The sequence below is a fragment of the Pantherophis guttatus genome, chromosome 1, assembly GCF_059756535.1.
Source record: "Pantherophis guttatus breed Tessera chromosome 1, ASM5975653v1, whole genome shotgun sequence".
Classification (NCBI taxonomy): Eukaryota; Metazoa; Chordata; class Lepidosauria; order Squamata; family Colubridae; genus Pantherophis; species Pantherophis guttatus.
The window spans coordinates 325,734,225-325,748,629 of NC_142063.1; the positions used below are offsets into that span (position 1 = coordinate 325,734,225).

General features: G+C 45.9%; 1 protein-coding gene across 1 annotated transcript; it reads right to left on the reverse strand.

Moving 5' to 3' along the window:
* Window positions 1-5,036: 5,036 nt before the first annotated feature.
* On the reverse strand, window positions 5,037-12,070 carry LOC117667568 (uncharacterized). Its single transcript, XM_034421021.3, has 3 exons — window positions 11,983-12,070; window positions 5,829-6,220; window positions 5,037-5,336 (listed from the first exon to the last, which is right to left on the reverse strand). Exons 2-3 carry the CDS (start codon window positions 6,165-6,167, stop codon window positions 5,070-5,072), a joined length of 606 nt encoding a protein of 201 aa, XP_034276912.1. The 5' UTR covers window positions 6,168-6,220; window positions 11,983-12,070; the 3' UTR covers window positions 5,037-5,069.
* Window positions 12,071-14,405: the final 2,335 nt, after the last annotated feature.

Genomic DNA, 14,405 nt, shown 5'->3' on the forward strand with positions numbered 1-14,405 from the left:
CGGAACAACAACTCTCGAGAGGGCTGAACTCCTCCCTGCTCCCTTGGGGACACTGTTCTTGGTCTATTTGAAGTTTGTTACTGAACACAGCAGGAATTTGGGGTACATATTATACATATGAATATAGTACTGTAGAAGGAAGGCCAATGGGGGAAATGATGATCCTTTCTAAGGATTTACTGAAAGGAGGAACTTCTGGAATTGGTGGAGAAGGGTGCCCCCTTATGGCCACCAAGCAAACTGCTGCTCTCTGAGGCAATTCTTTGGGGAACGGAATTGCTAGAATATATCAACCCAATTTTTTTTGTAAAACTCAGCAGCAGTTTGGGTCCAGAATGTCCGGTGGCTTGTCACACTTACACCATCAAGTGATACTCCTCCATGTGAAAGTACTAGTTTCAGTAGTAGATTACAACTAGCTTTCTCCATCAGCAGAGGGCAAGGCAGAGGTAGTTCTTGCTGAATTACAGTCCTCTCTCCTGCAATCTTTCATCATTGGCCATGCTTCCTGGAATTGTAATCAAGTGGCATCTCCAGAACCTAGAACAGTGATGGCTAACCTTTTTGCCATCGTGTGCCAAAAGCGGAGAGAGCGCAGGGGGGGTCACACGCAGGCGTGCCCACACCTATAATTCAATGTGCCCTGCCCCCATGCATGCGACCCCCCCGCACTCCCCCGCTTTTGGCACGCGATGGCACTGTGCGCTTGGTAGGCCCATTTTTTTGCCCTCCCCAGGCTCCAGAGGCTTTCTTGGAGCCTGGGGAGGGCGAAAACAGCCTTCCCCACCCCCCACCCCCCCAGGAAGCCCTCCAGAGGCCAGAAACGGCCCATTTGCTGACTTACAGTGGGAAGCTTTTTTGAAGGGCAATGTGGCAGACACAGCAGGTTCGGACCAGTTCACCTGAACCGGTAGCAGAAATTGTGGGTGGGCCTGCCCCCTCGCCCCCACTCTATGCCATCCTATTTAGACACATTTTTGAGGCTGGGCGCATGTGTGGAAGGCATGAGAGAGAGCAAAGCACATGCGCGGAAGGCGAGTGCGGAAGGCGTGTGCGAACCAGGCGCGCGTGCGGGGAACCGGTAATAATATAATGTGAAGCCCACTGCTGGGCAGACAGCAATGTAAATTGATTCTAAAGTGGAGCAGGTAACACCATTCCTCCATAAAGATGTGCTGGAAAAGAAAAAAAACAAACAAACTTTCAGAAAGAGTGAAATGGGAATTGTCTGTCCTTAGCGGGAATTGGATTTTTTTTGTGAAGGGCTGTTGGAGGTGACACAGTGGCAGAACATGTGTTATCAATTATACTGCCTAATTATTATATTTCTAATCTTGTCTAACAGCCTTGGCAGATTGCAAAATTAGTACGATAGTAGCAAAGGTGAAAAATAAAAATCAAAAGCAGTAAAAATGTTAATAAATAGCACAGGAAAGATATGCTCAAACAAGTGATAACCACAATACCAGAATAGTGTTGGCACCTAAAACAATTTTTTCAAAATGCTTGGAAGAAGAACGTAGAATAATAGAGTTGGAAGGGACTTTGGATCAGGGTGCTATTCACTTACCTTCGCTATTGGTTCGCAAATGTGAGCGTGCACAGAGCTCAAGTAGGAGACCCTATGCCATTTCAGATAAATGGTTCATTTGAAATCATTGAAAGCCCCCAATGATGGAGCACCCACAACTTCTGAAAACAAGTTATTCCATTGGTTGATTGCTGTCGCTGTTAGGAAATTTCTTCTTAGTTCTACATTGCTTCTCTCCTTGATTAATTTCCATACATTGTTTCTCATCTTGTTTTTGGTGCTGTGGAAAATAAGTTAATCCTCTCATCTCAAATATTGGAACATTGACATCATGTTTCTCCTAGTCCTTCTTTTCATTAGTCTAGACATACCCAATTCCTGTAACTGATCTTTGTATGTGCCTTTGGCACCTAATCATATTTGTTGCTCCAGACTCTCAACATCTTTTGTGGTGACCAGAACTGTGTGGGAAGTACACCCCAAAAGGACAGCACCAGAAACCTCAGGAAACAGTGCTAAGAAACTCAAGCCTTCCCCCCTTTAAGCAAACCAAGAAGCACCAGCTAAAGGGAAACTCAGAGCAGCCCTGCTAATGGCTGTTACAAAAGTAACAGAAACACTTAAGTAGAGCCATTAAGATAAGGGGAATCAGGCTAAAAATAAACTCTCCAACAAACCCAAACTCCCTTTTTCCTGACCCCTGACAAGATTAACCCTCAGGATAGGAAAGACAAAGGTCCTGGGACAGGATTAACCCATTAAGGCAGGAAGATAGGATCCAGGGCAATCACTTTAACTAGAGGCACACAAATAAACCCATCAAGCTTCAGGAGCTTCAAAGGGAAATTAAATATAAAAAAGCTTAGATTCACACGCACAAGCTGCTTGCAAGCCAGGAATGTTTGAGCTGTGTCACTTTTTGCTTCTTGTCTTCCTACATTAAAAGAATTCCACTTTCTGGCAACTGGCTTCTGCATCCGTTTCTTCTCAGCGTCTGTGGTATGTCCCACCACAGGGGACGAACCAGGAAAATTTCTTCTAATAATTGGATGCAGTATTCTAAGTGTGGTCTTACTAAGTCTTTGAAAAGTGGTACTAGAACTTCACGTGATCTTGATTCTCTATTAATGCAGCCTAGGAGGTTGACAGGGATTGGATACGGCCCTCCCTGGACAAAGAAACCTTGGCAACTGCAGTTCAAGTTACTGTTGCCACACACTCCATGTGAAGCTGCCTTTGAAGGCAGTTCATGAACTACAGTTGGCAGAGGACATAGCAGCCAGGCAAATGCAAACCCTGATGCCACAGCATAACATCAATAATAATGTTATCACACTGGTTTCCAAGAGGCTTCTGAATACAATTCAAAATATTCTCACTACACACACAGGTCTGGGTTATTTTAGGGATCACCTTCTCCATATTGTGAAATTCTATAGACAAGCTATGCTCAGGATCCTGTTCTATTGAGAAATGAAATGGGCAAGAGCCTGAAAGCAGCCCTTCTCTGTGGTGGCCCCTTCCCTCTGAAGCAATGTTTCTCAACTTTGGTAACTTTAAGAAATGCGAACTTCATCCCCCAGAATTCCCCAGCCAGCATGGAGGTACACCAGCTGCTTCCCTGTTAGACTTTGGTAAAGACCTTTTTTTAAAAAAGGGACTTCAATGGCTGAGTTTTGTGATGGCAACAGCTGCTAGAGTTGCTATGATTTTATCTGATTTTATTGGGAATTAGTTTTATGGATGTGTCAATATTAATTTGATTTTAGAATTGTTATGTGAAGCTGTGAGTCACCTGGAGTCTCAGGGCACAGTGATATATAAATAATTGTAATAAATAAAATACTAGTACTATATACACTGACCACACCTTGAGTATTAATTCTGAGCATCACATTTTAAGAAACACGCACTGCACAACAGTCATCTCGCACGCATGTGCAAACATGCACACATGCGGAGAGCTCTGAGGGCCAGCTGGGTCCCCTGAATTACGCACATGAGCACCAGAGGCCTGAACACCAGCTGGGGTGCGCGCGCATGTGCAGTTTCACATGAGCTTGGTGACGGTTCACATGCCCGGAAAAACAGCTCTGCGTGCCACTTCCGGCACACGTGCCATAGGTTCGCCAACATGGGCATAGAGCCAGGGCAGGTGGGCAGGCCTACCCATGACTTCCGCTACCAGTTCGGGCAAACTGATCTGAACCAGTTGAATACCACCTCTGATGTAAAGTCAGGGCAGGGGTTGGCAATGGGGACAGCGAAGTTTATACAAGTGTAATTTTCTGCTGGTTCAAGTATGGGTGGAATAACCCATGAGCCAAGAGTTGATGGGTCCTCCTTCTTGTATTGTGATTTGATAACTTTTATGCTTGTGAACAAGATATGAATCTAGGTCTCCCAGCTCACAGTCCAATATCGTAACCACCCTATCACATTGACTGCAACAGAATAAGAGATGGAAGGGATCTTGGAGGCCTTCTAGTCCAAACCGCCTGGTCACTTTAGCAATGGCAGCTCCAGTTGCTGTCATTAGATGAGGACCTTCTGCTTCTCCTGCCCTGCTGCACTTGCCTCTGCTTCAAGCCCGCCCGCCCTCCCCATGTGCCAATCTTTGAGAATTAATTTGGACTCCTCCACTATTTCCCAAATTCATGGAAAGCTTGGACTGAGCGTTTCAACCTATTGTGAATTATTTTTTATTTCAGTCTTTCAATATGTACCGAAGTGAGTACCTATAAACATGTTAGAATCCTTTTTTTGTCTTTAAATGCTTAAAAAAACAAGAAAAACAAGTACATTTTTCAATATACTTCAAGCCTACAAAGCCATGTGATAAATGCAAGATTTAGAATGGAAAACAAATTTCGTGAGAATTCATAACCCTAGGCAGAAGTCAAGAACAGATGCATCAATTGACTGAAATTCCTGCATGTTGCTCTTACAGATACTGTAAGTGAGAATCAATTTACAAAGTACATTCAGAAAATATGCGAAAGCAAAGTGAATGGATCAAGAGGTTGGAGAAGACCAAGAAGGTTGTGGCTGGAATGGATATGCTCAGAGAGAAAGTTTAAGAACAAAACACAATGTATGAAGCTATATAGAGGTACGATGAAAAGCAATGTATGAAACTATATAGAGATACGGTGTGCTGGTGAACAATTTGGTACAAACTAGAGTCAGCTATCATAGCACAGGTTTTAATTTCTTTGGCTTATTCTTATTCCCTTACTATGGGTTGCACAATGTTACTTACACTGAGAGGAAATAACATAATGGAACAGGAAACAGGACGAAAGCAAAATTGTCTGCCAGGTCTGAAGAGGCATTGCTACAAGCTGATAATGCCCTTCTCCAAAATCTGATTCAAGAATCGGAAAAGATGCTTTGGGACACTAAAATCAACCCCCAAATGCATCACACTGTGCACATTGCTAAAATCACCTACTACCCCATCTCACTCTGACCCCACGAAAAAAATGCACAACCCTCTTAAGTAAGATCTCCTCCAGCAATGTTTAGTGAATGCCAGCTAGGTCAGCAATTCCTGCCTTGAGAGAACAGCTGAATGAGAGGTCATCATGAGTGGCCTTGCTGTTTCCTTTTTGTCTTCTTCAGTCTGGTCTCTGGCCATCTGGGCAGCCTGCTTGTAGCTGGCTTCCAGGGCCTGAACAATGCAGGACACAACCCAGATGAAGCAGCAAACTGAGGTCCAAGTCATCTGAATCAGGAGGTTCTCCAGATTCCAGCAGCAGCTTTTCAGTAGTGAAATCTTCTGGGTAAGCTGCTTTTCCAGGACCTGGCAAGCAAAAATAGGCAAGAACGTGTCAGGAGGGTTGGGAGGAATGGCTTGAATGGTGGAATTTTGGAAAGGGGAAAGGACCAAGGTAGGACTCTCTGCACCCCGCCCCCACCCCTTCATCCTAGGGCACTCCCATTAGCTGGGTTCAGACAATCTTCTTTCCCTTGAATAGCTTTGAAAAGTGACTCAACACATTGATGGAGGGCAGGTAAATTGAAGCCATTATGAGCCACGGGGACACAGTGGTTAGAGTGCAGTGCTGCAGGCTACTTCTGATGACTGCCAGCTGCCTGCAATTTGGGCAGTTCAAATCTCACCAGGCTCAAGGTTGACTCAGCCTTCCAAGGTAGGTAAAATGAGGAGCCAAATTATTGGGGGCAATATGCTGACTCCCTGTAAACTGCTTAGAGAGGGCTGTAAAGCCCTGTAAAGTGGTATATAAGTCTAAGTGCCCTTTCGGAAGGACTTTTATCACTCTGTCTCTCTCACCAGCCTTCGTAGGAATGATCTCCAGCCATATTCCTTGGCTCCACTGTGAATTTGCCATGCCAACAGCAGGAGCATCATGGAAGCAAGGAGGACATTTTGTGCCCAACAGAAGAAGAAGTCTATAGTTAGCTCTAAGGAAGCCTGGATCCAGCACAGGAGATCCCACTGAATCTGCTTCAGACATAAATACCAACTCAGAATCCCCTCTTGCAGTGAGAGAAGGTGCAGGTACAGAGTTCTCAGCCCCCCTCGAACTGCACCCTGTAGGTTTTTCCCCATAGTTGGAAGCGAGGATCCTGACTCAGGAAATTTGCCAGAAGGATGTGTCTTGGGCTCCATGGAGAAGCACTGCTTGACAAGAGATGGCACAGCACACAACACTCTTCAGAGATCTGTGAATGAAGACAGCCATATACCCTTTTATTCTTTTTTGCTATCCTGTTTAATCTAGCGACTAAGCATTTATTCCTTCCTCCCCTTAACACAACAATCCTGTAAAATTGCTTAAATTTTAAAAAAAAGGCTAAATAATTTGAGGACAGCTACTAAACATGCTAAACTGCAAGTCAAATTACACATTAACAGTGACCAAATTCACATTTGTAAACTAAATGTTATATACAGGTATATATATATAAATGAACCAAACAAGTTACAATAAGCCACAAAATTAATCAGGCTTAACCTGCCTTTAGTGCCCCAAAATCTTTAATTAATTTGCCCAATTGAACCCCTTGAATCAGTTCAATCATTTCAGCTTGCAAGCAGCCCTCCACAGCTGGGGGGGGCTGTCACTTTCTCTTCTAGTTCCCATTTATAAATTTTCACTAGCATATTTTCACTTGTAATCTCTGGAATTACAGCCTCTCATCCATTCCTGTCAATAAATCCAAATCTATGAACTGGACACCTATTTTAATCCCAATCACCAGCGTTCATCTCCATTTCTTTGCTGCCTTCTGTTAAGTCCCTTGTGTTGAATTTTAAGAATTCATTAAGTTTAAGTTTAAGTTTATTGGATTTCTATACCGCCCTTCTCCCAGGGGACTCAGGGCGGTGTACAGCCATATTAAAACACATGAATTTATTTGTGGAATACAAATATAATGTCACTCGGGGGGTTTTTATACAAAGAGGTTCTTTTTACAGATGCGGGCAGATGGCAGCTGAAGACATTGCAGACACTGTTGGATGAAGGGATTAATTTAACCTGGTTACAATATAATCAATTACAATTGAGATGGAAAGAGGACCAAAAAACTGGTATTATGTTGCATGAGGAAGAATTGGTTAGACATATAAGAGAGAAAGGTCCAATGCATATTAAAAGGCTTTATAATGTTTTGCTAGAAAGGGATTCAGAAACGGAATTAGTTAAAGATTGCATGATTAAGTGGGCACAAAATTTTGAAGAACCAGTGATGTTGGAAACATGGGAAAAAATTTGGGTTCAGAATGTTAAATTTACACAGTCGCAGAATCTGAGGGAAAATTTTTATAAAATGTTTTATAGATGGCATTTAGATCCTAAAAAGTTGTCTTGTATGTACCCTAATGTTCAGCCAAAATGTTGGAGATGTGAATGTTTGGATGCTACGTATTATCATGTTTGGTGGACCTGTAGGAAAGTTAAGGCTTTTTGGATAAAAATATGGTGGGTCATGCAGAATGTTTTGAAGAAAAAAATTCAATTTTCTCCACAATTGTTTTTATTGGGCATAGTTAAGGGTTTTACACGGGATGAAACAAAATTAATATTGTATATGTTAACAGCAGCAAGATTGTTGATAGGTAAATATTGGAAGAATGAAGCTTTGCCTACTATCGAGGAATGGACTTCGAAGATGGCCAGTTTTGCAGAGATGGCGAAGATTTCAGCATATTTAAAAGATTGTTCACAAGAGACTTATGAATGGGAATGGAAAAGGTGGATAGAATATGTTCAGAACAAATACCAAATTAGAAAGTATCAAATAGCTTTTATTTGAAAACAATGTATTAGAAATATTTTAATATAAAGAGACAAAGAGGGAAAATTATATAGGGGGAGGGATGGGTTCAGGTATATATATCAGTGTTATTAGTTATGAGTACATAATAGGGAAGTCTGGGGGGGGGAGGGTTAGGGAGGGTTAGGGAGGACGGGAAGTTTGGGGAGGGAGGTGGGGGGGTGAAAAAAGGGGTGAAAATGTAATTGTAAAACTTTTGCAATAAAAAAAAAAAAAACAAAAACACATGAATTTATAAAATTTAAAACCAATTAAAATAAATATATACAATTTGGCCCTCAATTAAAACACACATACACCCACTTAAAATTCATATTAGGACAGTCCGGCTTGCTGAAACAGGAAGGTCTTTAGGGCACGGCGAAAAGTACGCAGGTCGGGGCTAAGACAAAGCTCTAGGGGCAGCTCATTCCAAAGGGCTGGTGCCCCCACAGAGAAGACTCTCCCCCTGGGTGTCGCCAGTCAGCATTGTTTGGCCAACGGCACCCTGAGGAGCCCCTCTCTATGGGAGTGTATTGGCCAGTGGGAGGTTGTTGATGGCAGAAGGCGGTCTCATATGTATCCCAGTCTTAAACCATGGAGCGCTTTAAAGGTGGTGACCAACACCTTGAATCGCACTCGGAAGACCAACGGGAGCCAGTGCAGCTCATGCAGGAGGGGTGTTACATGGGCGCGCTAAGTCGCACCCATAACGTGCGGCCGCATTCTGGACCAGCTGGAGCCTCTGAGTGCTCTTCAAGGGGAGCCCCATGTAGAGAGTGTTGCAGTAGTCCAGACGGGATGTGACGAGGGCATGAGTGACCATGTGCAGAGCATCCCGGTCCAGAAAGGGATGCAACTGGTGCATCAGGGGAACCCGATAGAAAGCTCCCCTGGCCACAGCTGTCATGTGCTCTTCCAAAGACAGCCATGCATCCAGGAGAACACCCAAGTTGCGAGCCCTCTCTGTGGGGGCCAAGATCTCACCCCCAATAGTCAGCGATGGCGCCAGCTGACTATACCGGGACGCCGGAAGCCACAGCCACTCATTCTTGGAGGGGTTGAGTTTGAGCCTATTTCTCCCCATCCAGATCCGCATGGCCTCCAGGCACCGGGACATCACATCAAGGGCATCATTGGGGTGGTTCGGAGTGGAGATGTACAGCTGAGTATCGTCAGCGTACTGATGGAATCTTACTCCAAAACCAGGGACGATCTCGCCCAGCGGCGTCACATAAATGTTGAACAGAAGAGGCGAGAGGACAGACCCTTGCGGCACCCCACACACAAGGCTCATCGAGGTCGACTTCTGCCCCACTCCCAACACAAACTGCATACGGTCGGAGAGGAAGGAGAACCACCGCAACACGGTGCCCCCCACTCCTAACCCCTCCAATCGTCGCAGCATGATACCATGGTCGATGGTATCAAAAGCCACTGAGAGATCTAATAGGACCAGGACAGAGGAACAACCCCTATCCCGAGCCCTCCAGAGATCATCAACCAATGCGACCAATGCCGTTTCCATGCTGTGCCCTGGCCTGAAGCCTGACTGGAACGGGTCTAGATAATCGGCTTCATCCAGGTACTGGGGCAGTTGTCACGCTACCACACTCTCAACAACCTTCGCCACAAAGCGAAGATTGGAGACTGGGCGATAATTCACTAATGTAGCCGGGTCCAGGGAAGGCTTCTTGAGGAGAGGCCTCACCACCGCCTCTTTCAAAGAGGGGGGAAGTAACCTTCACTCAAAGAAGCATTAATAATCCCCTGGAGCCAGCATCGTGTAACCTCCCAGGAGGCCAGCACCAACCAGGGGGGACACGGATCCAACAAACATGTGGCAGTGCTAAGCCTCCCCAGAATCCTGTCCACGTCCTCAGGAGTCACAAGGTCAAACCCCTCCCAGATAACATTCTCAAGATTCCCCTCCATCACTCCATCCGGATCTACCCAATCAGAGTCCAGACCTTCCCGAATCTGAGTGACTTTGTCATGCAGGAATTGCACAAAATCCTCAGCGCCACCCTGCAAAGGGTCTTCCCTCGCTCCCAGGTGAAGGAGGGAGCGGGTCACCCTAAACAGGGCTGCTGGGCGGTTCTCTGCTGACCCGATAAGAGCGGAAAAATAGTTAAATTTCGCTGCTTTTATCACCACTAGGTAGATCTTAATATGAGACCTCACCAGTGTTCAGTCAGATTCGGAGCGACTGGCCCTCCAATCACTCTCCAGGAGTTTTTTCCGGCACTTCATCTCCCTCAGCTCCTCGGAGAACCAGGGAGCCAATTGAGATCGGCACCGGGTCAGAGGCCGCAAATGCACGACATGATCCAAGCTCCGGTGGCCACCCTATCCCAGGCGGCCACCAGCTCTTCAGTCGTGCCATGAGCCAGAGTCTCAGGGAATGGCCCAAGCTCCGTCAGGAGCCTATCCGGGTCTATCAGGCACCTGTGACAGAACCATCTGGTCGGTTCCGTCTCCCTGAGGCGAGGTGTAGCGGTTCGAAAGTCCATGCGAAGGAGGGAGTGATCAGACCATGACAAGGGTTCGATGACTAAATCCCCTCTTTCCAGATCACTCTGCCACTGACCAGAGACAAAAATCAAGTCCAGAGTGTGTCCCCCCATGTGAGTAGGGCCTTGAACTACTTGGGTCAGGTCCAAGGCCATCATGGAAGCCAACAGCTCTCGAGCTGCCACAGATGTTTCACCAACAGATGACAGGTTGAAATCCCCCATAACCATAAGCCTGGGGGTATCAACCGCCACCCCGGCTATCATGTCAGGCAGCTCAGACAGGGCCGCTGCCATGCAGCAGGGAGCCAAGTATGTAATCAGCAGGCCCATCTGCACCCCACGACCCCACTTCACAAGGAGGGACTCACATCCGGCTATCTGAGGTACAGTGGTCTCCCTCGGACATAGACTTTCTTTAATAATAACCGCCACCACCCCCCTACCCTGGACCCTCAGCTGATGAAACGCCCAGAAACCCGGTGGGCACATTTCAGTCAGGGGCACCCCCCTTCTGGGCCCAACCAGGTCTCTGTAATACCGACCAGATCCGCTCCCCCCTCCTGAATAAGATTGTAAATGAGGGGGGCCTTATTTACCACAGATCTGGCGTTGCACAATATCAGCCAAAGGCCCAGGCCCTGAGAGTCTGTGCTACCTGGGGAACGAGTAAAGCCTTGGGGACCGGAGTGCGCAATTGCACGAAGATAGTGAGAGCCCATAACATGATATGGTCTCCTGCTTTCACCATATCTGCCCCTCTCACCCACAGTACAGATCATACGGCCCTCGTAAGGTCGAGCTCTAGCCCCCTCCCTGGTGTCCAACCCTGCATCCCTAATGCTGCTGCCCTCTGCCGGACCCCTTGTGGGTTCTCCCCCACTCCCACTCTGGTCATCCCTGAACCCCTTATAATTTTAGTTAACAATGCATTTAAAAAAAACCTTAATCCCCTCTTTGACGCATGCCATCTCTCGGGGTTCTAAAACCCGTCATCAAGATAGGCCCTCGATAATGTGGAGGGCCAAACCTGCAAGGGGGGGAATCTCGCAGCGCAAGAAGCTTGGACCTTGGGTACATCCAAAACTCTGCGATGATGGTTCAAATAAGGCCGAGGAGTCCACAATGATAGTCCCAAAAACGTCCAGGAAAGGCCAGATTAAACATGACCGGAAGAATCACCACTACCCTCTCACGGTAGTGGGCAAGATTCCTCGCGTTCCGTCCAACTGGGGCAAGCATCCAAACCACCCTCTCACGGTGGTTGGCCATGCTGGTCATGGAAAAGCCAGAGCATCAAAAACCACCCTCTCACAGTGGTTTAGCCACACTGGCCCTGTAAAAGCTGTAACATCCCACCAGTGGTGTAAACGCAGTATAGAACCGGCTCTGTCAGTCCTCCCGTAAACTGCCTTTTTTCCGTACAGCCAGCGAGCAGGATGAAAAACAAAGCCAGGTCCAGAATAAGAACAGATTCCTCAGTCATTTTGCTTCCCTCCCTCTCCCCCCCCCCCCACATTCATCATTTTTCTTTTGGAACGATTTCTTCTCAGGTGGGAAGTGGGAGGGCCCTTGAAGCAGTTTCCCTTTCATTCTCTGCACTTGGAGAAGAGCAGAATCAGATTTCCCTATCTACCGGTAGTAGAGACCTACAGTTTCAAGGTCCTGAGAATTTTCAAAGAGGCAATGACTTGTCCACAACTTCTTCCCTTTTGCTCCACTCTCAAGCAGCTGTTAAGCAGGTTCCAGTTGAATACCTTGGCTTTCAGCTTTGTGACATGACAGTGATGTCATGGCAGAGGCTACTCAGTTGTGAAATCCTGAAGACTGACCCCACTGTGACCATACCCCAGGGCTGGCTTTACATGATGTGCTATACCTTATACCGAGGTTAATACACCACAGGCACTATGTTCACTTTGCAAAATGGAAGTTATATTACTGTTTCACACAATATGCTACTACAATGGCTGAGACTGCATAGTATCCTGAATCACAAACTTTCAACCCTCAGGGTTGCCTCATGACAAATTTGTCATGATGGAGAACTTTCTTCTATGTAGTCATCAGGATCAAATCCATCTTGAACACAAGGAAACATATTATGCTTAAGAAGGTTCAGTTAAATACAGCAACAGAGAAAGGGAGGGGAGCATCAGAAAGATTACTCAGGTCTCTTTGGAAAAGCTAGACGTTGATAAAAATTTGTCATGATGGAGAACATTTTTCTATGCAATCATCAGGATCAAATCCATCTTGATAGCCTTTTATTATGCTATGCACTCAGCTGATCAAGGACCAAAATAAATTCTGGCCACACACTTAACAAAGGCAAAGAAACTGATATATGTAACAAGGACTATCAGATTAGAACCCTATGAAGACAAGCTCAGGAACCAAAAACATCATGACAGATTTGAACAATGAGCTCTATCCAACAAAATAGAATAGAATAGAATAGAATTCTTTATTGGCCAAGTGTGATTGGACACACAAGGATTTTGTCTTAGGTGCATATGCTCTCAGTGTACATATTAGGAAACAATCCATATAGATCGTAAGGATACAAGCAACAAAGTTACAGCCATGCAGTCATAAGTGGGAGGAGATGAGTGATAGGACTGATGAGAAGACTAATAGTAATAGTAATGCAGACTTAGTGAATAGTTTGACAGTGTTGAGGGAATTATTTGTTTAGCAATGATGGCGTTCGGGAAAAAACTGTTCTTGTGTCTAGTTGGTGTGCAGTGCTCTATAGCGTCATTTTGAGGGTAGGAGTTGAAACAATTTATGTCCAGGATGTGAAATTAAATGAAATTTAAAGTGGGGGAAAAAGCAAGATTTTACACTTAGGCAGGAAAAACCAAAGGTACAAGTACAAATTAGGCAAAACCTGGCTCAAAAGCAATAGCTGAGAGGGACTTTGGAGTCCTAGTGGACAATCACTTAAACTTAAACATGAGCCAGCAGTGTGCAGCAGCAGCCAAAAAAGCTAACACAATCCTTGGTATAAAGAGGCATATAATCAAAATTATGTGAAGTATTAGTACCGCTTTGTAAAACCCTAGTAAGGTCACACCTGGAACACTTTTGGTCACCGCAGTACAAAAAAGATGTTGAGACTTTGGAAAAATGCAAAAAAGAGCAACTAAGATGATTAAAGGCCTGGAGACTAAAACAATTGCAGGATTTGGAGTTGGCTAGTCTAGAGAAAAGAAGGACTAGGTGGGACATGATAGCAGTATTCCAGTACTTGAGAGGCTGCCACAAAAAGGAGGGGGTAGTCAACTTGTTTTCCAAAGCACCAGAGGGAAGGACAAGAAACAATGGATGGAAACTAATCAAGGAGAGAAGCAACTTGGAATTAAGAAGGAACTTCCTAACAGTGGGGACAATTAACCAGTTCAACAGCTTGCCATCAGAAGTTGTGGGTGCTTCATCACTGGAGGTTTTTAAGAAGAGACCGGACAGTCACTTGTCTGAAATGGTATAGGGCCGTGATGGCGAACCTATGGTACGTGTGCCACAGGTGGCACATGGAGCCGTATTGGTGGGCATGCGAGCATTGCCCTATCTCAGCTCCGGCGCGCACATCTAATTTTCGGGCCCTCCGGGCCCACTGGAAGTCAGCAAACGGGCTGTTTCTGACCTCTGAAGGGCCGCCCAGGAGGGGAAGGCCGTTTTCGCCCTCCCCAGGCTCCAAGAAAGCCTCTGGAGCCTGAGGAGGGCGAAAAACAGGCCTACCGAGCCCACCGTGCCATCGCGTGCCAAAAGCAGGAGCAGCGCAAGGGGGTTATGCGCGCATGCGTGGGGCGCATTGAATTATGGGTATGGACACACGCACACATGACCCCCCTTGCTCCCCCCGCTTTTGGCACACGATGGCAAAAAGGTTAGCTATCACTGGTATAGGGTTTCCTGCTTGAAGAGGGGGTTGGACTAGAAGACCTCCAAGGTACTCTTCCAGCTCTATTCTGATTGACTGAAGACTGAAAAAGCATGCTGTGTTCAACCTTGAGAAGAATAAGCAGGGGCTCTGGCAGCACTCTTTGCTTCCCCTCCCTGAAAGTAGAACT